Raw genomic sequence first — 21,384 nt, forward strand, 5'->3', positions numbered from 1 at the left:
CGTCTTCTTCTACCAATATTTTTCAATCCAGTCATTCCCAATGACGGGGTAACGATGGAAAGACGCTGGCTCTTCGAATGGTGGCGACTGAATCAGGATGAGCTCCCCCGGATGGCAGCTGCAGCAAGATATTGTTTAGTCACTCCTTGCCTCTGAAGTGGCTGTCGAAAGACTCTTCAACGCAGAAAGAGATCTTCATTCTAGGTTTGCGCAAATAAAAGCTATTTTATTCGTATGCGCATTAGCAAGCAAGAAAATTTATTCGTGGACCCATACTGTCCATCAACAGCTGCACCCGGAAACTTGTCCTTTAGTTTCCACATGTCCTTCTCCTGCGCTGGTTCAGTTGAAACCCTGAGCGCATCAACGAGCTATGACAGAGTGGCTCACGCGACAGAATACGATGGCTTACACGAGTAACTAATATACTCTCGGCAATTTACTCATGTGAATTGCATAATCTATCGCTAATGCATTTATATATGCTCTGGTCAAATTCAGTAACCAGGCAAATGTGCAATACATATCACGGACCTGCACCTATTACAAGAGCACTCGCTATTCACTCGACCAGGTTGTTACCCTAACCCAATGTACAGTAGTTTTTAAGAAGATTCATGGGGCAGCTACCAACCATTCCTCTTTGGGACTAGGGTAAGTGGAATATCAGCCTGAAGTAAAGCTTGTATTCCAATCATTAAACACTGACCAACCTCAAAATGACCTGCCCACGGTATATCATCACGAATGATTACCACCGGCCCCATCATTGTCGCCATTGAGCCACTTATAATAAGCATCGTCCTTCATGGAGAAATACTCGCTGTACCTCTCCTGCATCTGTTCTTCTGTTGCACCATTATTCAATAACTCATTCATCTCTTCAGTGAGCTCTACACTCATAAATTTCCTGTTACTACCCGTGTAATCATCTGGAATTTCATGCCCATATATCCACGCAAACATATGCTCTGTCTCATGCACGATTGGAGGTGTCTCGCCTGTGCATGCTGGTATTTTAATGTTGTCAATGTCAATAAAAGGCACATTGACATTGTCCGTCGGTATAGCCATGTTGCGAGACCAATATGGGAGCACAATAATTGCGGCTGACCTTTCTTTTCCTGCTAATGCACCTTGAATGACAGGTACCCTTTTGTGTACAATTTCAAAAAGAGAAAGAAGGGAATAGTAACGATAAGGTCAAACCGTAATGACGCTGACACCGTGTGTTGCAGCTTGCCGAACTTGTATAATTTACATTGACGCACAACAATGCCCAGCTGTGCCATAAGTACATAAAAAGTTAACCACGTTCGCTGACTGGTGGTCTGACAGCTGTCTCGCTGCGATCCTGGATTATTTGTTCCCAAATAGCGGCGCGTTTCGTTGCGAGCGGCTTCGAGCTGCGGGCGGTAGTGACTAATAATGAAAAATCGTGTATAAGGGTTCCATCCAACGAACGGTCGTTATGGCCAGTCTCATCCATGCGATAAACTGGCGACCGGAGTCTATAATATAAGTATTTGCCGAGGCCGAGCAGGAAGCCTGACAGACGACTTTTTGCATCAGCGGCACAGTTCCTTTATACCTCGCTCTTGTCGCAAAACGAGGAGAAGCAATCTCGCGCTCCCGGACCGCAGTCAGGTCTGGAATAATACTTACCCTTCCGCGACTACCAGTCAAGAACCCTGACCCTTTTGATCACTGTAGTGTTATGCTACAAGCGGCTGATGTCCGCGGTGTGGTCCACTGATATACTCACGCCAGTGGACCGGTCGTACCTGGACAGAGACAGAATTGCTCTTAGCAATCCCCAGAGATCAGGAAATTTGTAGCGTTGGCTGACATGGTACCTGCGTCGATCGGCGGAACACAACGGGATCAACCTATAGTGTAAAATTCTCTTCAGTGATTCTACAGTCTCTGAACTAACCGGCAAATGGAAATGTGGACCAAATAGTCTCTACAATTTTATCATATTCTAATGTGTAGACTATATACATGTAACCGCCGGATAGCAGTTTGAACACAAAAGGTCACTAACACTAATAGCGCTTCGCGGTCATGAACTCGCCGTGACACCGATGCCACTGCGCTGTGACATTGACAACTTCCGTACTGTTCGCGGGCATCTCCGTCAGTCTACCGCGCACCTCAACACCACCCTGTGTCCGGAAAAGATACCAAAACATCATGTTGGCCCACATCACACTCAACGGGCCCCGATCAATATGCACCATGTCCTTGTAAAACTGAAAGTAGCCTCGAATAATATCACCAAACTCCATCATCTCAACGCCAAGCTCATTGCACACGAACCTGGCTGCCCGATCAAGATTCATAATCGACACATTGCTGTACAAACTCTTTTTGAGCGTCACGCTGCGGCATATCATCGGGACATCGTCGCCAAACTGCTCGCGCAGCATGTTAATTACCATTCGAATGCGTTGCATGTAGAAGCGTAATTCTCGCCAGTTGAGACTGCGACCGAAGCTAACCCTGCCACCAACGGCCTCGGGCGCTCGAATGAAAAAAGTATGATCCCACAAACCGCTATGGAACAGAATTAGGTCTGGTGATTTGCCGTTCATGCCAATCGTATCATTCAGGGTTGGCAAGTAGTATTCTTTCCACCGGTCTTCCACAGCGACAATTTTCATGGTTTCAATCCACCACCATCGCGGTTTCGTAGGCGAAACCGAAGCAATATGCCAATTCATGAACGTCAAGTTCCACATCGGTATGTGGCACCACGACGCAGTCTGACGACCGTGCGGACTATGAGTCATTGCGAGATCAAGTCGGTTGCAGATATACTCGCTTTGGTAACGGTCGACCGAGTCACTGACGATCAGAACACGGCGATCGCGTAGCCAGAACAGTCCATCTTCGAGCTCCGCCTGTTCATGATCTTCATCAGCCGTCAATGGAGTAGGCTTGTTAGGCTTTTTTCCTAGCGACGTATTGTATAATGTGTAATGCCGAACGATGTCCTGCATCCACTGATGTGGCGACTCAGCTAGCACCCTAAGTGGCGGTCGTTCGGTAGGAAAGTATGGGTCTCCGTCTTTTGTATAAGGATCAGCTGGGTCGCCGGTCGATTGTACTATGACAGAGGAATAAGACTGATCAAGTAAACTGGGATAGAATGGAATCCATGTCGTCTGCGTTTCTTCCTCGTAATTTTTGTACCACACATACCCGGGCTGTAAGTATGGGTTCTCGCACTTGTATGACTTCTTGCTTTGAATGGGTTGATCGCCCTCGGCTGTCGATGTCGAGATCTCTTCCTTACTGATACCTGACGGATTGCCCGTTGCAAGCGTGGGCAAGAAGATCGAATAAGTCTTGAGCAAGACAATAGTAAATGCGCCGATGACTGTGCCAGCCAGGAAGGCCACAAATAGGCGAGGAGTAATTCGCATCGTAATTAATGCTCCATTGGTAAAGCACCAGCTTCGAGCGAGACCGAAATTGCATGCATCGGGAACTAGCTCTATAGATTAAGGACAAGACGGTCCGGCAATCGGTCTGAGCGCGCCGCAGGCAGCACGATGGCAACACTGCAATTGAAAGTTGAACCCCATGCTGAACACGGTTTAAGGGGCAGTTGCAATACTTGAAGCCGAATCTGAGCTGTATGGCGCCGGACAGGATGGACGCACCATATTTTTGCTTCCTGCTACGTTTTAGTTAATCAAAAGGAAACGAGATTTATATTGACTTCAATGACTTGACGTTGTGATGGGCACATTTACCAAGGTAGTGCTAGTAGTGCTATCATGCTTGTATCGGTTTTGTGCTGGCTACCTATGGTCAAGGACTACGTCCCAATGAACCGGTATTATCGTTGGGCTTTCATAGTTTCATTTGCGCTATCAGTCGCCTGTCTGCAGCTGCGATTCTTCCAGTACAACGGGGCGCTCTGCCTAGTGATGCGCAGTTAGGTTTAGGCCCGGCTGTCGCAGTTTAACCTTAAAGCTTGAGCTGTCCAGTCTAGACCTACTCGATCGAGGTGGTCTTCTACGCATGAATATTTCTATTATTTGCCGGTTTCGTTTAGTACATATTGAATATGTCGTCTAGCTGTATTCTATATCCGGATCTGCTAAAGCCGTCAATCAGGCCTCTGTTGCGTAGCCTAATTCAATCCTGTGATAAGACTCCTATCATCCATCTTCTTCTGTCGCAGTATTATCTCTACTGTAGAAATATTGAGATTTTTACTAGCTTAAAATAAGTTCACCCAATTGCCTCTGGCTCCGAAGCGCTCGATCCTTTACACCGGCTTTCTCTGCGTATCACAGACTTGGCTGCGTCGTCTCATAATTTTCAATGTCGGCTACGTTTTGAGTTGGTCATTTATCACGATGCCTCAAGGGCTTTGTACCCAGCAAGAAACACCCATTCGACCGTCACTGCCAAAAACCAAACCAACAGCATTTAAAACAAAGAGAACAAGTTTGCCAAAAAAATTTACATGGGCCCTTCTATAAAACAAAGCACAATCGAATATCGAAAGATCGCCAGGCGTCTGCTTACAGTCACTGCTGCTTCTCGTTAGACGAGTCCATCGGTGGTCGCGGCGACCGAGAGAAACTCTCTGAACTAGTGCTCTCAAAAGGCACCACTCGGTATTCCTCCTTATTTCGCAATTCGCCGGAAGATAGCGGTCTGTCCGGCTTGGAGTACAGGTACGTGGCGATCAAGACGAGGATTGCGCCCATGACAAAGTTAGCCGTGACGACGAAATCAAAGAAGTACACGCTCGCGACGAAACTGATGAGGATGGAGATGCTGGTCGCGAAGTTCTTTGCAATGTTGTCTGCAAAATTGACGCACAAGGCGACGACAATACCGCCACAAGCCTGGAAAGCGATGGCAGTCCATACCACGGCGTTGTAGCCGAAAAAGAAACCTTTCTCGGCGATCTCGGTACCGTCTTTCCACAAAATGCCGATAAAGAATGCGGGAAAGAGCGAGAAGAAACTGAGCTGCACGTTGCGGGTCCACAAGGACGCATTCGAACCTTTCAAAACTTTCTCAAAGTACACGCCGGCAAGACCAGAGAGAATGCATGCGATAAGGACAGCGACCAGGCCGAGAGTGCTGTTCATCTGGTCTTCACCTTCGAGCGTATGATGCTCTTCCTTGGGCGACTCAGACTCGTCGTCAGATCCTCCGGAGAACCGAAGCGACAAGTTGAATGACGATGCGACATAGCCGATGACGTCGTGAGGAAGCTGCACGAGGGCAATGCCGAGAGTGAGTAGGACCAGGGAGGTCCATTTCAGAGGCGTCAGACTACGCCGCAGTATTGTGACTGAGAAAATGGCGGTGGTTATAATTTTCAATTGGTACGTGACTTGGAAGGTCGCCGCGTCGAGGTTGGAGACGGCGACATATTGCAAGCTGTTTTGGACCTTCGTATTTAGATTAGCCCGACTCAGAAACTTCTAATATAGATCGTGTAACCGAACCGTGTACAAGCACGCGGGAATGGCCAGCTTCCAGCAGTCATTGCTGAAGACGTCCTTCCAAGCGTTTCGCGCTCCCCGGTCGTACGTAGCGACAACCGAGCATACGCATAATTTTATTATTTCGTTCAGCAGGACGGCAGTTGAAGCAAGATATCTTGAACTGCTGTCATATCCAGGCATTACTCGAGAGTAATGCATAATCTAGACATAATCCGTAAGCGCTTTGCACTGTTGCTTAGAACATAGAGACATACCAGGATCAGTGCTGAATTTTGAAATGTGAGCTACAGTCAAGACGTCAGCGGCCATTATGGCAATCGCGAATTGCGTCCTTGTGTGCTATTGGGGCGACACGTACGGTAACCAATGATATATATTTGAGCGGAACGTGGAACAACCGCGGGACATCTTGCTGGGACGACATGTTCGCAGATACTATCGAACGGGTGAACGATTGAGTATTACTGAATCAATTGCCGGGATCAGGATGGAGATATGGCGATGAGAGTCGTAAGCAAGAGCAAAACAATACTGCCGCACGCAGCAGGCCGTCAACAGTTATCAGACGGTTGCAGAAGAGGGAACCGGGAGGCATGTAGACGTCGAATTATGACGAGCGCCGCTAACGGGGCCAGTGCTGTGTGAAATGTGAGTAGCGCGACTTTCGATGAGAAGTGTCGACACCGCGCGCTCGCCGTGCTGCGTGCGTGCTTTTTTGCCTTTTGCTGCGACGTTCGTGCATGTGTACTGAGCATTGCGCCACTGGAGTCAAACTAACCGTCTGGCCAGTATTTGTACTGTACCGACCGTATCTCAGTGTACTGTGGCCTCACAGCAGCAAGCTGGCTATAAATATCTATGCGTTTCCATTTTTTCTGGTTTTGATAGTAATCCAACATCTGTGCGCTCTATAACTTGCAATTTTTTCTGCCATTCAAACTCTCACAAATATCGTTGCAGCCATACCTGTAATTTGTAATCGATAAGAAAACGTCCATGTTACGAAGCATGTCATCAACAACAGGTCTGTGATTTGCGATCTGCAACCGTTTCTATAATTCATTCTCAGCTGCTATATTTATGACCATGGGTGAGTTGCCGATCCAACCCGACGCTACCGAGTGGATATCGGTTAACTTCGGAACCTTGATTTTCGATGGTAGGCCTAACCAAGACTAGTACGAAAGCTAATTATGGGTTCAGGATTTGCATAACGATTATTGTATCGCGCACTATTTCCTTCCACGTGCCACCATTCGATTTTGCTGACTGACCGAAATTTTATCGACGGTGGCTGCAGCAGGATGGCCCCGGCCCCCACTCAACACGTGTTATCTCCTTGGCCAGGCAACCTGCCGGGCTGCACTCCACTACCGCTTGCCCCTTATCTTCATGGGCACCTTTTCATTCGAGAACAATAATAGAATAATGGTCAGAAAATAGAAAGACAGGGGTCAGGAAGACGGACGAGTGATGCGACCACATCAGTACGCTCATTAGTAGCGCAACAACCAGACATTTCAGTGCAGGTTGAAGTAATATTCGTAAATATTAATGCAGGCGTATGCGGCAAGACCTGAGACCGTTAGGTACCCACTTCTCCACGCGATATGAGCGACTAATTTAAAGTTTGACCCATTCGACTAGCGTTCTTATAATGTTGAATGCGAATAACGAAATCGAATACACGAAGACGATTTTTTTTTGCCGCTCTCTGTCGACAATATTAAACTTAGTCAATTTGACTTTGTATTCCTAGGGTACGGGGTACCTGAGTTATTACTTGAGTTTGCGCCGCATGGCAGCGACACATCCGACCTGAGAGCGAAATTACTGGAAAAAAGTCCCGCACCCGCGCTAGGTGCATTTTCAGGTTGCGGCCACGTTATGAAACAATGCCGGCACCAGGCATACCTACAATCGGAAACATTGCCGGAAATATCAGAGCCGTGAAGACACTACTGTGGCGGACTCGCCCGGATTATTCCTGCTCCGTCATTAAACCTAGCAGCCCGATGCATGGGCTCTGCGGCGTTGGATGCAGCAAAATCTATTTCAAAATCGATTTTTGTGTGTTGCCAAGCCGTGCAGCCGTGCAGCCGTGGATAAGGGTTAATCCCGGTATCTGCGGTGACGCAACTGCACCGCGAGTCGGAGATTCCACACCCAGCCCATGTCAACGACAACCACAATGGAATCAATGGCGGCATTGAAGCCACCGTGGGCACACTTTACACTGCTTAGCGCACCTAAAATTTCCAGGCGGCTTCCTTTCTCCCCATTTGCTAATATTTTCGACTGGCATCTTGATTTATATCCTATTGCTCAGCATTACTCGTCGATAGCCGACCGCGCTGGTCATGTCGACTCTGCGAACGATTGTCTCCAGGATAGGCCCACTGAGGGCGACTCTCGTCCCAGGCCTGCTGCTCACCCTCATCATCTTTCTCGTCGTTCACTCCTCGCGCAGTACCGACGATGACAACGCCGATCTCTCGTCCGCTGCCCACAAAGCAGCCCTGGCAAAACGAGCGCACAATTCATCTCTCGGTTTTGGCGAGATCGTTTACATCTCCATGCCCGAGCGCACTGACAGGCAAGACGCCATGAGCCTCCTCGCCGACTCCTTCGGTCTCGAGCTCAAGCTCGTCCCCGGCGTCCGCGGAACAGACATATCGCCCAAGGCCATCCCCGACGAAGTGCCGGAAAAAATGCGACCGTCCGAGTTGGGCTGCTGGCGCGCCCACGCCGATGCCTGGCGGTATTTGCTCGAGTCCGACATGGAAACCCTGCTGATCTTTGAAGACGACGTCGACTGGAATCCAAATGTCAAGCAGACGTTCGAAACCCTGTCGCTCCAGATGCAGGATTCCAAGGTCCGGCTGACTCACCCGTCCGACCACGAGCGGAAGATCGCGCCATATGGACTCGATTGGGACGTCTTGTACGTTGGGTCGTGCAAGGACGGCGGCAACCCTGACTTCAAAGGCGTTTCCCAAATATGGGACGATCCCGATGTTCCGAGCGCCCAACAGACAAGCAAAAGTACTCTTGAGGCGCTGTACAATTTCGGACTGACCGATGCCGACATCGGTAAGAAGCGGGTACTTGCACCCGCATACTGGACATTGTGTACTACCGCCTATGCCATCACGCGACAAGGCGCAAAGAGATTACTGTTGACCATGTCGTACTTGGGTTTGCATGCTGCTGTGGACAACGACATGTCTCGGATCTTCAGGGATGGAAAGCTGAAAGGATATACGCTCTCTCCTCCTGCATTCAGTCAGTTTCGGGTCGGCGGCACAAAAGACTCGGATAGGGTGGACATCGGGCAGACGCGTGAGGGCAAAGGTAACACCCAGGGCCGCAGTTATAATATTAAAGGGTCTGCACGGCAATGGATGGTGGACAATCTGAAGCTGGATAACTGGGAGGAGTATAGACGAGCTACTGGAGCGAAATCGCCTGCCGCCGAGACGTGGTAGCAAGCGTCTGTCCTGTCCGATAGCTCGAATGAATGAGAAAAATATCAAAGTACTTTTAGAAATCAATGACAGAGAATCCATGTGACTGATGGAATGGTGTATATGTGTAATGCGACGGACCGTGGTGTCGCGGAATGTGCGTGTGTTGCGTGGGGCATCGCCTGATCTTGCTTGTTGGTTGGTTGTTATCTCGTTGCCATCTTCTGTCGCATTTTATTCCGGATAAGTTTTGGATTCCACATATATCGGTATTTGGTTGTTTTGCTTGATTTGCCATATTAACTGCTTTAATGTATCATTGCACACATCTGCTCTTGTGTCCCAAGTTTAGTCTGGTGCGACCTTTCTGGCGTGGTCCTGCACCGCGACAATAGTGGTCTTCCGGTCGCATTATCACTCCAGAGTCGTTAGGGTTTACCATAAGAACGTGGACGTGTAGTACAAATATGGCAGTAGGTTGCAGGATCCTTGAATTTGACATGTGGATGGGGTTTATAGATCGCTGGACCGGACTTCCGATGGCCTAAGCGACTGATTTCGGCAAATGGTCCGGTTGCGTCGACGGGTCATACATTTCTGTCCGTTTGCCTTTTGGCGTCCTGGCGTACGATCCGAGTCTTGAGTGCGCCGATTTCTGTTGTCGCACGTTCACCTAACGGACATGGGAAATTCAAACACGAGAGGTGCCAAGTCAAATCCCGCGATCGCAAACGCTGCATACGCCATTAACCATTGACAAGAATGTCGCGACGAAATTAGGTGACCGCGTCAACAAAAAGTTCCCGGCAGATGGGGGGTCGATCGATAACCGGCGGGTTGCGCAGATGGCTACTGATCCGGATTACACGCGCACACCGAAGTTATACTTCTGATCCTCTGAAATTGTCGTACAATAGTCTAGAGCAGAGAGCGACTGTTGTGACTAGTCAAAGAGCTCTCCATGAAGGTGCCGCGGCTAGCTCAGAACTGAGATCTTCAACTCGTGTGGAAATATCTCTCGATTCACAAGCCTGACGAAACAAGCCGAATTGTCGACCCTTGGGTCTACCACCATGAGGAGCACTTATGGCAAGTATTCCAAGAGCTCGAAAGATCCCGATGGTTCATTCATGTACGAGGATGACGATAAAGGACCTCTCCTGCTTGTGGCGATTGAAGTCGGATTTAGTAAGGACCACCCTGGCCTTCGTCGTTACAAGGATATGTGGATCAAAGGCTACAATGCAAAAGTCGTAATATTGGTGTGCTTTAGGGAATCACCTCGGTTTAAAAATCCTGAGATTGCGTATGAGGATATCGACGACGTCGACTTGGAATTGGCAAGAATGGGACAAAGTGTGGCTAAAGCGCGGCGAAGGAACTTGGAACAAGGTGCGTATGGTCCAATGGAACACCGCAATCACAGGTGGTTCGGGAAGCTGGAGGACGCATTCGTTGAAATCTGGCGCGCCGACATCAAGCGCCCTTTCAGAACGGTGAGTAACGTCTTCTTGGTGGCATTATGAAGCCTATCCTGCTCACACCCATGCGAATGTAGGTGCTGATTGAAAATGGACGACGCAAGGTCCGTCTCCCTACAACATTTGGCCTTGAAGTACGCGAATTTTTGTCGGAGCTGCATGGGCTGCTGCGGAATCCCGGAGAGTGATGTTCGCTTAGACTTGGATCGCTATCTGCAAAGCCTCCTGTCTTCTGTCGAAATGACTGCAGTGCAACGGTTTGCCGACTTCATTGTTTTCAGCTAAGTTGTAATGTTGTCTCGGACTATGACGCCAAAAGCCAAACCAATGGGGTAGGGCGGAGTCCAAACGAATGACAGCGGCGTAGAGGAATTTGGCAATGCGAGCTGCATTGTGTTGGAAGTTCAGCCCAGTTGAACAATTCCATAATAGAGTTATGCTCCACCGCTATTTCGGCAGTCGGCACGTGCGGCTTATTTGAACAGGGTCTGTCAGCGTTCGGAGCCGATATGATTGACGCCGCGGGAGACGAACCTTATTTAGTAGTAGTAAATGTGTTGCTGTGTGTGCGTCAATCAATTATATTCAATTATACTCCATTTTCTCTGTTTTATACAAAAGAAACTCTAAGGATACGTGTACGAAAATTACCTTTCACCACCCAACAAACATATATGGGCTGATTGGCCATACGTTGCAACATACGATTACTACGAGAGCTAAATGAAAATTACTGACTTCAATTCTAAATATAGAAGCCTAGCGGCCACTAATCAATGTTAGCATCCACTAGCCATGGAAATTGTCCACCGGCGCCTCATATTTGATGTTCTCCCAGATCCTGTTGATCTTCGCCACCACCGAGCTCGGGAGAGGGCCGTCCTGTAAAGCCTTGAGCGATTCCTGCAAGTGCTCTACCTTTGAAGCACCAATGATGACACCATCGCCATAGTCCCCATTCAAGCTTGAGTTGAGCGTGACCCAACGATAAGCTAAAGCCGCCTTCGACACACCAGCGTCTTTAGAAATGGATTCCCAATCGTCCAGTGCAGTGAGCAACTTGGGTCTGTTGTAAAGCTTGCGATACAACTGGCCAGCTGGCGATTCCTTATCCCATCGACCACCCTCAACACCTGTCTCTATCGCCTCAGAAGACTTTACAAGAAATCCTCCAGCAATAGGCGAGTATGCGTAAAACTTCATGCCAAGCTTGCGCAAAAGCGGAATGAGTTCGGAGTCGTAACTGCGTGCGACCGCGTTGTAGTTGCCTTGGAATACAGATGGCTGGCCTTTCGCCGACATCACGTCGTACACTTCCTGGACTTGCTTAGCAGTGAAGTTCGATAGTCCAAACTATGAAAATGAGTTCTCCTTGTCTAATTATCCTGATGTCCTCAATGACTGACCTGAACAGACTTTCCAGCTTCGTAAAGGTCCTGAACAGCTCTCAGCGTCTCGTCTAGAGGAGTGTCACTATCTGGCGAATGGAGAAAGTACGTCTCGACCTATCCTTACAATTAGCAAATTACCATTACTCTCTCCAAAACAGGGTTAGGCTCTAACCTGCGGGACTCCAATGTCATCAAAAGACTTCTTGGCCGCAGCTAGTACGGACTGTTCGGAGAGAGCCTTTTTGTAAAAGCCAGGTGACTTTGTGCCGATAGTAAATCTTGCTGGTGCGCCAGCCTCGGCAAGAGCTCTTTCGCTACCAGTCTATAACAATCGTTAGTATGCCAACGTTAGTGCAAAGTGCTTCAACCTACGTAAAGAAAGGCAGTGTCGATTTCTTCGACATTGTTCCTATCCAAAACTGCCAGGAATTCCATTCTAATTTTATTCGAAAACTGGCTAAAGTCCGCCGCTCCAAATATGATTTTAACTTGCTTCGGCATGTTCAAGAAACTTAATAGTAGGTGCGCGATCTTGAGCAGATTTCTCAATTATTGATCGGTGTACCTTTCGAGAGCACAGTTCTGGTAGTCTTGTTATATATTTGACCGCTGCTTGCGGTTGCTGCGAAAATTACATGACGTAGACACACTGAGATTTGTCATAAGAACTTGGATTGTCAAACATTGAGACCGCACAATGTATACTATCCCGGACAATCGAATGCGGTCATCTCCTCATGGAGGAATCTGACTCCTTCTTTGCTAGTGATTAAACAATAGCCTGGTCGTTATAGTGTTCGACGAAATCTATCCGTCTAGCGAGATTGGCCGCGGTCGAATTCGCGAAGGTGTGCGGCTGACAAATACTGTAACATAGCTCTTGGCGTGTGGTACCCTACAGTCATCCTGCAGATGGTATTCTCTGTCCTGACTCAGACATCACTCAGTTACCGTCCCTCCCTACTCTACCATATCCGGACTGCTGCCATCCTGACGCAACATATTCCTGTGTGATTGTGTAGTGAGCACTCGTAACCTTGCAGATGGTGGTAAGCCTGCCGTCGGCTAGAATTAGGACGTCATATTGCTCGTAACAAGAGTGGGCCGCCACCAGCGGCAATCCATGAACCTTAACTATATTCCAAAGACAATGGGAATGAAATAAACAATGGAATCGATTCGGACCTCATTGCGAAAATTCTTCCGTCAATTTCTAATCAACTAAGCGCTCGGCTAGCCAAGGGTGTTAGGTTATCTGATAGAAGATGTCCGTTATGATATATATACTATGGTATGTTACGGAGATCTCTGCCCGTATCATCTAAATTCGACAAACTCGACTTTGCAAGCTAATTCGCTAAATTCGATATAACCATGCCGTCTTATGTGATTGCTGGAGCCTCTCGAGGTATCGGGCATGGCACCGACAGCTTTCATCGGCAAGGAGGAGTTCCTGAAGAAGGACGCGGCTATGTCGTTCGAGACCAATTTTGTCGGTCCCGTCTTCGCTATCAACGCTTTTCTCCCGCTCGTTAAAAATGGCTCGGTCAAGAAAATCATGGTGGTATCTTCCGGAATGGCTGATACCGAACTCGTTCGGAGTGCCGGCGTCGCCGAAGCTCTCACTTATTCGGCGTCCAAAAGTGCCGCCAATGTTCTCGTTGCGAAGTACAGTGTTGAATTGAAGAAATTTGGCATCACTATTATCGCGATGAGTCCTGGTCTTGTCGACACTTCGGAGAAAAAGAAGCGTACGTTAACTTTCAGTTCATAAACATGTATCTAACGATGTATAGCTACCCCCGAGGAGATGGCCAAATACCAACTTATAGCTAATCAGTTAAAGACCTATGCACCGAACTTTACCGGCCCCATCTCGACCGAGCAGAGTGTCAAGGCTCAGCTCTCCGTCATTGGCAATATCACGATTGAACAATCAGGTGACATGATTTCCCATTTGGGAAACAAGCAATGGTTGTAAGGGTTGATGCGTATGACCTGTTTGCAGCTTGGAACGAAGCACATCACATGCATGAATAACCGATCTCCTCTCATCTGCAAACTATATTGTAAATAGATTTTTTTTGCTCTATTGGATAGTCTCATTACGTGCACGCGCTTTTTGCGTCTTAGCTACAGATAGGACGCATTTAATCGTCGACGCTTGAAGGAAGCATCCAACGAGTTGAAATAGTCTAAAATCGATCCTGCCTCTGCGTGAATCTATTCAAACTTGCCACGCATCCTTTACAAGTATCGAACTGTCTTGCGCTTGGCGAATCCAAGCTAGCCGAACAGATATCCGGCGTATTCGTTTAGATCTGTATATTTCATAATAGAGCAATTCTTAGATACACAGTGACGTCATGCCATCCAAGATGTTGACAACGTTCACGTGCCTTTCAAGGGTTAGGGATTTAGAAAGGCTGTACAAATCTATTGTCGCATGCATTGGGGTGTGTATTTTGGGTGCATCAAAGGGAGAAGCGATTGTGATGTTGTCGACAGGCAAACGCGTATAGAGAGTTAGATCAATACTCCGGCACGATTCCAATTTTGTGTCTATATAATTCATAAAATAGAAACGCCAATCTAAAGACCATTGTACACTCTAACCAGTCCGGTACGAAGACAAGCAATATCTGCAATCATTTGGGATCATTCATGTACACGTCGTGACACACGTTCCAATTATCGATCAGGTTATATGGCCCACTCTCATCAGGCATCCGCAAAAGTTGACCTTTGACCTCAACACCACCCAGAGCGCGAAACAAATACCAAAACATCATGTTAGCCCATAGCACGCTTAGTGGGCCTTTTCCTATATGTACAATGTCGAAGTAGAATTGCTCATACCCCTGTACTAACTGGCCAAACTCCATAATCTCGAGATCGAGCTCATGAGATACGAATCGCGCCGCACGACCGAGATCATAGAGTCCCACGTTTCCAAATTTCTCCCGTCGCAGGGTTGTAGCGCGGTACAAGAGCGGGAAATCGTCGCCGTACAATTCCCGAAACAAGCCAACGATGTATCGTATCCGCTGCATGTAGAATCTGAGTTCGCGCCAGTTGAGCGGGCGGTGGAGATCAAGTCCGTGTTCGTGCTTGTTTGCTCTGCGAGATTCGGTGAACATTCTATGGTCCCAGAGTGAAGATTGAAAAATTACCATGTCTGGTGACTTGCCATTAACGCCGATTGTTAAGTTGACTGTCGGCAAGTAGTACTTTTCCCATCGTTCCTCTATTGGCACGACTTTCATTTCTGACAACCACCACCAATCGGGCCGACTTGTCGTCGTCGAGGACAAGTGCCAGTGCAAGACAGTGAAGTTCAAGTAAGGAACGTGGCACCAGGTCGTGGTTTGAGCTCCATATGGGCCTATCACTGGCGCTTGACCGAGACGACCGCACAAGAATGCGTGCTGGTACCGCTCGACTGAGTCGCTGAGTATGACTATCCGTCTGTCCTTGACCCAGTATAGTCGCTGTTCCAGTTCCTTGATTTCACTCTGCTCATCAACAGTTAATTCAGTGTTCTTTCCTGGGTGGTCGATCCTGATGCCGTCCTCGTCAATCATCGAGCCTTTCAACAGCAGCAAATGAAGCCTTTCAATCTCCTGCATCCACTTATGTGGTGTGGCGCCCAGCACCTCGCTCGGAGGCTGGTCGTCAGAGTAAACCTCGTCGGCATTGAAAACTGGCTCGACCGGCCCGCCGTCTTCGTTCCACGCCGCCGCATACTTTTGGTTAAGCAATCCGCTATAAAACGGCACCCAGGTTGTATTGCTTTCGTCGCGCTTGTCCGAAAACCAAACAAATCCTTTTTGGGCGTATGGGTTCAAGCATGTCGTGTCATCTTTGGAACCTGTCGATGTGAGAGACGATGAGTATGTCGATATCGACACGGTTCCGTCGCGTGCGACCAGGTATGTGGCAGCGAAGTACGTGAACGAGACGACCGTGGCGAGCGAGATGGCAACGACTGACAACCGGGTGAACGTGCCTGGTCGGCGAATGAGTTGTCGAAAGACCATGCGATTATCAGCAGCTCTATGAGAGATCAAGGGATGTCTATCGAGATTGGTTGCTAAATTGGCAGTAGGGACGTGGTGGAACAATTACAAGAACAGTAGGTGATGCCTCGGACTGCGGCCAGCACCCCGTAAACTTTCGGCTGCACTATCGGCCAGCTAGCGACTTAGTGAGTACGCTGGCCCGGAGCATGGGTTTGACAAGAGAGAACAATAGCTAAGTGCCTGTACTCATTGTGTCCACGGAGCTCTTGCCTTACTGGATTGAGATATAATGAACCATATATTCAGGTTTTTATTAGTTTTCGTTGACATAATGTCCAGTATGATAGTTTGAATGTATTGTTCGTTGCGTGGGCCGCGATCTGCGTGCGTTTACTCCCAACACATGGAAATTTACTCCCCAAAAACAGTTTTTGTGCATGCGCCACGTGAATTGCGCTTGAGCCACTGCACATCGTCAAGTTGAAACATCCGCTTTGGCCAGCAGCCACTAAACTTCCCGGCGGTACGGAGCAGATAATTTGCTTCCAAAATCTGTCAGACGCAACGCCTTTATCGCAGCACATTGCACGCCCACCACCTCAACGGCCTCGAGGCTGAATTGCGTTGGATGCGCTTAATGGCGGCGAAGACTTTGATGCTTGCCTTCGTGACCGAGGACAATCAGGATTAATGTCCTAATTCTACAACATATGTGATACTGGAGAACAAATATGTCTAGATATGGCTTAGCATTACAGTAACCAGGTTTCAAGGAGCAGTTTAATCACTATTTTGAAACACCCGCATCGCCCTATCCAAGTTACCCAAAGAGCGTTATCTGGCCCCAATCCCCCATGTAATTTAAAGTTTAGCTCGCGGCTCAACATAATTGGGCAAAATATGAAACGCCGCAAAGCAGCCATTCGTTTGGCAAAGTTGGTTACTGCTCAAATTAAGAGTGATCCTCATGATTTTCGAAAACGAGCCTTCCACCTAAGCACAAATATTGGAGAAGTTTGGTGCCAAAAAATATAGTGCGTTTCCGTGGGGTGTTCGTTTTATCTCCCAAGTTTATTCGCTTCACGTCTAATTTCTCTCCTCTTCTGCTCCTAAGATCTCGCGGTATATCAATTTTCTCGTGTGATTGACAGGATTTCAGTCTGACAATCTCACAATGATTGTCGTGCGGTCATACGTTATCGCTTCCGTGATCTTGAGCATCCTGATAATACTGCTATCTTATACCTATATTCGCAGCAGCGACTTGTCAATACCGTCGCAGTGGTCTGGCGTATCCCAGCCCGACAACGCTGGTCCCCCAACCTTTGCAATCGATGTCAACACAGTGCCCACGGCTACGTCGCAACCTGGTGGCAAGTCGTACATGGTTAGATACAAGATTCTGGATACTCCCGATCCGTAAGCGTCCTTAATTTGATGAACTGGATTTGAGGGGCGTCACTAATTCTAACCGAAAATATAGCATTATAAAAATTGCCATGAAGATGGCAAAAAGCATGGGTGGCACGATCACTCGTGAGTATAATGATGCGAAGAGGTAAACTGTCCGATGCCGTACTTCGTGATTGGGCTGCACTAATGAACCACACAGAGGTTTCTTAATGACGCTTCCGTCGGGAATAAATTCCAAGAAGGCACTGGCGGCCATCGATGAGAGTATGCGGTATGACTTCCCATTTACGATCAGCGAGGAGAAGTCTTGATCCTGGTCGTACGTAGCTACTTCATATTGTGAATTTAGCAGGTGTGCTAGTTTATTGGTCACTGTAAAGAAAATCACACGAACGTTAGGTTTAGGACAATATTATGCCCCAGTTCTTTCGGAAGTTAATATAACGACTGTGCTATTTTATATTCCTAAAGGCGGAAGATGTAAGGCTGTGAACCAAACGGCGTGATCACAAGTTTCACCCAGCATTCGCCCAATCAAAACCGCATTTTGCTCACGCCTTAAACTTTAATACCTTCACAAATTGATAGTGGGAAAGAAAGTTTAGAGGTGCTCGAATATAACCTCGAAGTACCAAATTGATCATAACGTACCCAAGGTTTCAAAGAAGGTTAATGCCACGTGACGTCGTCACTCGAGTTTCGCGCGCACACGTAGGACCCGCAGAGGAGCTACAGCGTGCGGTTCGCTGGTTATCATCGGTGGGAAGTCGCACTAAGGCCGCAAAGCGATCGAGGTCAGGGTCAACACCGCTAGCATTCACTTCAATCGACTTGGGACGGTAAGTGAGAGGTGACGGGCAACATTTTGATCATGGCTACTCGGAATACAAGATGCCGACCTCGCACGCAATCGACAACTTTGCACGACGTTAGAACTCGAAGACTCGGATGTTTGTTCTGGAATTGTAAACGACTGGTTAAGCAGGATAGTACTTTGAGGAGCCTCTGAACATCTTAACAGTCCCCGCGCAATTGACACTCTGGCGCCAGTATAGGAACCGACTAGGCTGTCATGACGCCACGTCTTCTATCGAAGAGCTGGCTGTATGACATTAGTTTGGGAGAGTCGATAAAAATCCTTTTTCGTTTACGGCCAAAACAGCCAAGCGATAGTAATGGTTACAGACGGTGTGCGGAGGTAAGGGGCAGCTAAGATGTCAGAAATCGCGGAGTGGCGACTCGATTACATGTCGTTTGCTCATCAGCAGTCAAGGAATGCAGTATCCGTGAGGTCCGAACTCAGGACCATCCGCACAATGATTCGTGACTAAACAAGGAGATCCATCGGGCTCCAACTCGACGCCTTGAGACTAGCGTATGTCGGCTGCCGTATCCGAAATGTCCAAAGACCTCTGTTCCATGCGGTGGTGCCGGTGAGCCGGTTACCCACATTGAGAGGACAACCCCATCTAAAACAGTGCGTCGAAGTCATGCTCGTTCACTCTATATCTGGTCCCAAACCATCCACTCCTTCGAGACATGCCCTGTTTACGATAAACCGCAGTGTTATTGAGTGACTGCCACTTAGAAGCAGCGCACTTCATGCTTTCGTCTATAAGTTCAAACGTATCAGGATATTACAGCGCTGCTGAGTGCTCACATATGTGAAAGTGATTACCCCTCATCAGAGCCGAGCAATGGTGAGGATCACGTGTGCGGTGGTTGGAAATCTCGGTTCTCCAGATGTTGTCTCAAGTTCGTTTTGTAAGACTCAACTGCGCCCACTTGACTGCTCAATAATGAGACAATGCACTGTCAATGCGATGCGCGTGCTATTGTTCAAGAATCTCTCTCTTTAACAGCAAGCAGGAATGTTCGTTGTGTACGCAGCATCAATAATAACGTTTCAACAACAAGCGCCATTTAACAGCGTGATTGAAGGGCGCTTGAGCCACATTCAGTCGGTATATGTAACCTTCGCGTACTGCCTTTATGGGTGAAAACATGCAGTAGAGCATCCATTTCCATATGATCGTAGCGACTGTGCGCAGGACGGTGCGGGCATCTCCAAACGACCTATGACAAGCAAAATTGGTTACAGGGGATATAATAAAGCCATTCACGCAGTACACATCCACTTCCAACTGTTGACTCTTAACAAACCATAGCGTTCCATTCGCACTCGCACATTGGGGGCCCGGATGTTCTATGAACGATTTTCAATAGCCTCTACAAATTTTTCATCTCTAATCCGCCTATACTCCTCCCAGTTATCAAGTTTTAAAGTATCCTGCACCCATTGCCGTGCAGATCCTTTAAGATTAGCATTCTCGCCGTGCAGATTTCCCTTTCCGTCGACTGAATCCCCCAGCTTGACTCTGTCCGAGTCCTTGGAACCGCCAACGCGGAACTGACTAAACGCAGGGGGAGTGACTGTATAGCCTCTTAATTGCCCGTCCCTGAAGATGCGAGACATATCATTGTCGACAGCAGCATGCAACCCAAGGTAAGACATAGTCAGTAATAGTCTCTGTGCGCCTTGTCGTGTGATGGCATAGGCAGTAGTGCACAATGTCCAATACGCGGGCGCAAGTACGCGTTTCCTGCCAATGTCGGCATCCACCAACCCATAGTCGTGCAGGGTTTCGAGAGTGGCTGGTTTAAGATGCTCAATATCCGGAACGTCTGGATCGTCCCATATCTGCGCTATGTGCTTGAATTCGGGATTCGCGCCGTCTTTGCATGAGCCGACGTACAAAACGTCCCAGTCTAGTCCGTAAGGTGCGCGCTCACGCTCGTAATTCGACGGCTCCGTAAGTCGTATTTTTGAATTCTGCATCTGCAGTGACAGGGTTTCGAGTGTCTTCTTGACATTTGGATTCCAGTCGAGGTCGTCTTCAAAAATGAGTAACGTGTCTATATCCGAATCGAGAAGATATCGCCAGGCATCCACATGCGCGCGCCAGCAGCCCAGTTCGGATGGTTGCATTCGTTCCGGTACACCTTCGGGGATGGCCTTCGGGGACATTCCGGTTCCGCGGACTCCTGGGACGAGCTTCAGTTTGAGACCGAAGGCCGAGGCGAGCATGCTCATCGCGTCTTGTCTGTCAGTGCGTTCCGGCATGGAGATGTAGACAATTTCGCCGAAACCGAGAGACGCATTGTAGGCATGCTTTGCCAGGGCCTCCTGGTGAGTGGCGGACAAGAGGTCAGCTGAATTGCTGGCAGCGGCAGATGAGGTGGCAGACGACCGGGAATCGGAGAAGCTGGAGGAGTGGTAAGAAATGGCAATGATGATGATACCTATGATGAGAACGACGGGAAGCAGGGTGGCGCGAAGCGGCCCGCTCTTAGGGAAGTTCATCTCGTATAGTTGTCGACGAGCCGAACAGAAATGACCAGGCAATCGGTTGCCAACAAGCCGACCGAGCTTCAGAAAGACAAAAAAATCCTAGGAGAGAGGATGGCAACTGTCAAATGGAGCCGCACGGTTTATCAGGCCGTCCTGGCAGGAGGCATGTGTCTGGTCGTCTTAGCAAAAGCTTGGGGCAAAACTTTAAAGCTTAGTGCAGATGAATCCAAAGCTGATAGATAAGTTATCGTAATGACGATTGCGGCATTATTTGTTTCTGAATTAACAAGACTGTGTTTCAGCAAATTCTGTACTGAACTGCACAAACTGATTGGGGAGATGAACTGTTTGGGCAGCGAATAGTCAGTTGATTGCCAATATTGTTTAGGTAACTTTCAGCCTAAGGAGTTGCATTACCTTTGATGGTGGAGAATGGGCATTTTCGTCTTAGCACGAAGTGGCCGCATACCGGACTGCAGCGTAAAGTAGAGAAGTAACGCGCAATCTTCAGCCTAATGATGCGCTCATCGGTAAGAGTGCTGCATGGCATGAGCGGAAGTAGTTACTAAAAGTGGTACGGATATTAAACTTACCATTCCTCTTTCGGACTAGTGTATTGTACATTCGAGTACCATGCTGAACAATGTACCTCAGCGCTCGCCAACGATGATGAACCTGGCCAACGATGAGCCATTTAATTAGCAAAGGCGTTTCATAGAAACGTTCACTTGAACCGAGGTTCGGGCCAGGTTTAAACCCGCAATCCTTGCCA

General features: G+C 48.2%; 10 protein-coding genes across 10 annotated transcripts; 4 read left to right on the top strand and 6 right to left on the bottom strand.

Moving 5' to 3' along the window:
* Window positions 1–741: 741 nt before the first annotated feature.
* POJ06DRAFT_238792 (uncharacterized protein) lies at window positions 742–1,074 on the bottom strand (the record flags this gene model as incomplete). The annotated part of the gene is made up of 1 exon (XM_056186008.1): window positions 742–1,074. The coding sequence occupies one exon, from the start codon at window positions 1,072–1,074 to the stop codon at window positions 742–744; it is 333 nt and encodes a 110-aa protein (XP_056043502.1).
* Window positions 1,075–1,993: 919 nt separating this feature from the next.
* On the bottom strand, window positions 1,994–2,639 carry POJ06DRAFT_255283 (uncharacterized protein). The gene has a single exon (XM_056187875.1). It carries the CDS (start codon window positions 2,595–2,597, stop codon window positions 2,049–2,051), a length of 549 nt encoding a protein of 182 aa, XP_056043503.1. The 5' UTR covers window positions 2,598–2,639; the 3' UTR covers window positions 1,994–2,048.
* Window positions 2,640–4,398: 1,759 nt separating this feature from the next.
* On the bottom strand, window positions 4,399–6,068 carry POJ06DRAFT_123013 (nucleotide-sugar transporter-domain-containing protein). The gene is made up of 4 exons (XM_056184266.1): window positions 5,845–6,068; window positions 5,741–5,770; window positions 5,487–5,687; window positions 4,399–5,429 (listed from the first exon to the last, which is right to left on the bottom strand). Exons 1-4 carry the CDS (start codon window positions 5,908–5,910, stop codon window positions 4,551–4,553), a joined length of 1,176 nt encoding a protein of 391 aa, XP_056043504.1. The 5' UTR covers window positions 5,911–6,068; the 3' UTR covers window positions 4,399–4,550.
* Window positions 6,069–7,529: 1,461 nt separating this feature from the next.
* POJ06DRAFT_123022 (uncharacterized protein) lies at window positions 7,530–9,002 on the top strand. The gene has a single exon (XM_056184267.1). It carries the CDS (start codon window positions 7,847–7,849, stop codon window positions 8,972–8,974), a length of 1,128 nt encoding a protein of 375 aa, XP_056043505.1. The 5' UTR covers window positions 7,530–7,846; the 3' UTR covers window positions 8,975–9,002.
* Window positions 9,003–10,070: 1,068 nt separating this feature from the next.
* POJ06DRAFT_255288 (uncharacterized protein) lies at window positions 10,071–11,008 on the top strand. Its single transcript, XM_056187876.1, has 2 exons — window positions 10,071–10,449; window positions 10,512–11,008. The coding sequence occupies exons 1-2, from the start codon at window positions 10,084–10,086 to the stop codon at window positions 10,620–10,622; spliced, it is 477 nt and encodes a 158-aa protein (XP_056043506.1). The 5' UTR covers window positions 10,071–10,083; the 3' UTR covers window positions 10,623–11,008.
* A 5-nt stretch (window positions 11,009–11,013) lies between these two features.
* Window positions 11,014–12,326, bottom strand: POJ06DRAFT_301880 (NADP-dependent oxidoreductase domain-containing protein; the record flags this gene model as incomplete). The annotated part of the gene is made up of 4 exons (XM_056190749.1): window positions 11,014–11,787; window positions 11,841–11,939; window positions 11,998–12,147; window positions 12,198–12,326. The coding sequence occupies 4 exons, from the start codon at window positions 12,324–12,326 to the stop codon at window positions 11,224–11,226; spliced, it is 942 nt and encodes a 313-aa protein (XP_056043507.1). The 3' UTR covers window positions 11,014–11,223.
* Window positions 12,327–12,853: 527 nt separating this feature from the next.
* On the top strand, window positions 12,854–13,923 carry POJ06DRAFT_276355 (uncharacterized protein). The gene is made up of 2 exons (XM_056189683.1): window positions 12,854–13,576; window positions 13,622–13,923. The coding sequence occupies exons 1-2, from the start codon at window positions 13,243–13,245 to the stop codon at window positions 13,804–13,806; spliced, it is 519 nt and encodes a 172-aa protein (XP_056043508.1). The 5' UTR covers window positions 12,854–13,242; the 3' UTR covers window positions 13,807–13,923.
* Window positions 13,924–14,387: 464 nt separating this feature from the next.
* On the bottom strand, window positions 14,388–15,921 carry POJ06DRAFT_255292 (uncharacterized protein). The gene has a single exon (XM_056187877.1). It carries the CDS (start codon window positions 15,863–15,865, stop codon window positions 14,474–14,476), a length of 1,392 nt encoding a protein of 463 aa, XP_056043509.1. The 5' UTR covers window positions 15,866–15,921; the 3' UTR covers window positions 14,388–14,473.
* An 871-nt stretch (window positions 15,922–16,792) lies between these two features.
* Window positions 16,793–17,714, top strand: POJ06DRAFT_255294 (uncharacterized protein). Its single transcript, XM_056187878.1, has 3 exons — window positions 16,793–17,266; window positions 17,331–17,405; window positions 17,460–17,714. The coding sequence occupies exons 1-3, from the start codon at window positions 17,022–17,024 to the stop codon at window positions 17,569–17,571; spliced, it is 432 nt and encodes a 143-aa protein (XP_056043510.1). The 5' UTR covers window positions 16,793–17,021; the 3' UTR covers window positions 17,572–17,714.
* Window positions 17,715–19,108: 1,394 nt separating this feature from the next.
* POJ06DRAFT_255296 (uncharacterized protein) lies at window positions 19,109–20,770 on the bottom strand. Its single transcript, XM_056187879.1, has one exon. It carries the CDS (start codon window positions 20,622–20,624, stop codon window positions 19,467–19,469), a length of 1,158 nt encoding a protein of 385 aa, XP_056043511.1. The 5' UTR covers window positions 20,625–20,770; the 3' UTR covers window positions 19,109–19,466.
* Window positions 20,771–21,384: the final 614 nt, after the last annotated feature.

This window comes from Lipomyces tetrasporus (genome assembly GCF_029532465.1).
Source record: "Lipomyces tetrasporus strain NRRL Y-64009 chromosome Unknown POJ06scaffold_6, whole genome shotgun sequence".
NCBI classification, from domain to species: domain Eukaryota; kingdom Fungi; phylum Ascomycota; class Lipomycetes; order Lipomycetales; family Lipomycetaceae; genus Lipomyces; species Lipomyces tetrasporus.

What these genes read in the sequence shown, in the direction of transcription:
- POJ06DRAFT_255283 (XM_056187875.1), bottom strand. Translation starts at nt 2,597, where the DNA reads ATGAACGGCAAATCACCAGACCTAATTCTGTTCCATAGCGGTTTGTGG.
- POJ06DRAFT_123013 (XM_056184266.1), bottom strand. Translation starts at nt 5,910, where the DNA reads ATGTCGTCCCAGCAAGATGTCCCGCGGTTGTTCCACGTTCCGCTCAAA. An exon ending in AATATATATCATTGGTTACC is followed by an intron (nt 5,771 to 5,844) that starts GTACGTGTCGCC and finishes TCTTGACTGTAG; the next exon opens with CTCACATTTCAAAATTCAGC. An exon ending in TTCCCGCGTGCTTGTACACG is followed by an intron (nt 5,430 to 5,486) that starts GTTCGGTTACAC and finishes CTAAATACGAAG; the next exon opens with GTCCAAAACAGCTTGCAATA.
- POJ06DRAFT_123022 (XM_056184267.1), top strand. Translation starts at nt 7,847, where the DNA reads ATGTCGACTCTGCGAACGATTGTCTCCAGGATAGGCCCACTGAGGGCG.
- POJ06DRAFT_255288 (XM_056187876.1), top strand. Translation starts at nt 10,084, where the DNA reads ATGTACGAGGATGACGATAAAGGACCTCTCCTGCTTGTGGCGATTGAA. An exon ending in TCAAGCGCCCTTTCAGAACG is followed by an intron (nt 10,450 to 10,511) that starts GTGAGTAACGTC and finishes ATGCGAATGTAG; the next exon opens with GTGCTGATTGAAAATGGACG.
- POJ06DRAFT_276355 (XM_056189683.1), top strand. Translation starts at nt 13,243, where the DNA reads ATGGCACCGACAGCTTTCATCGGCAAGGAGGAGTTCCTGAAGAAGGAC. An exon ending in CACTTCGGAGAAAAAGAAGC is followed by an intron (nt 13,577 to 13,621) that starts GTACGTTAACTT and finishes AACGATGTATAG; the next exon opens with CTACCCCCGAGGAGATGGCC.
- POJ06DRAFT_255292 (XM_056187877.1), bottom strand. Translation starts at nt 15,865, where the DNA reads ATGGTCTTTCGACAACTCATTCGCCGACCAGGCACGTTCACCCGGTTG.
- POJ06DRAFT_255294 (XM_056187878.1), top strand. Translation starts at nt 17,022, where the DNA reads ATGATTGTCGTGCGGTCATACGTTATCGCTTCCGTGATCTTGAGCATC. An exon ending in ATTCTGGATACTCCCGATCC is followed by an intron (nt 17,267 to 17,330) that starts GTAAGCGTCCTT and finishes CCGAAAATATAG; the next exon opens with CATTATAAAAATTGCCATGA. An exon ending in GAGTATAATGATGCGAAGAG is followed by an intron (nt 17,406 to 17,459) that starts GTAAACTGTCCG and finishes TGAACCACACAG; the next exon opens with AGGTTTCTTAATGACGCTTC.
- POJ06DRAFT_255296 (XM_056187879.1), bottom strand. Translation starts at nt 20,624, where the DNA reads ATGAACTTCCCTAAGAGCGGGCCGCTTCGCGCCACCCTGCTTCCCGTC.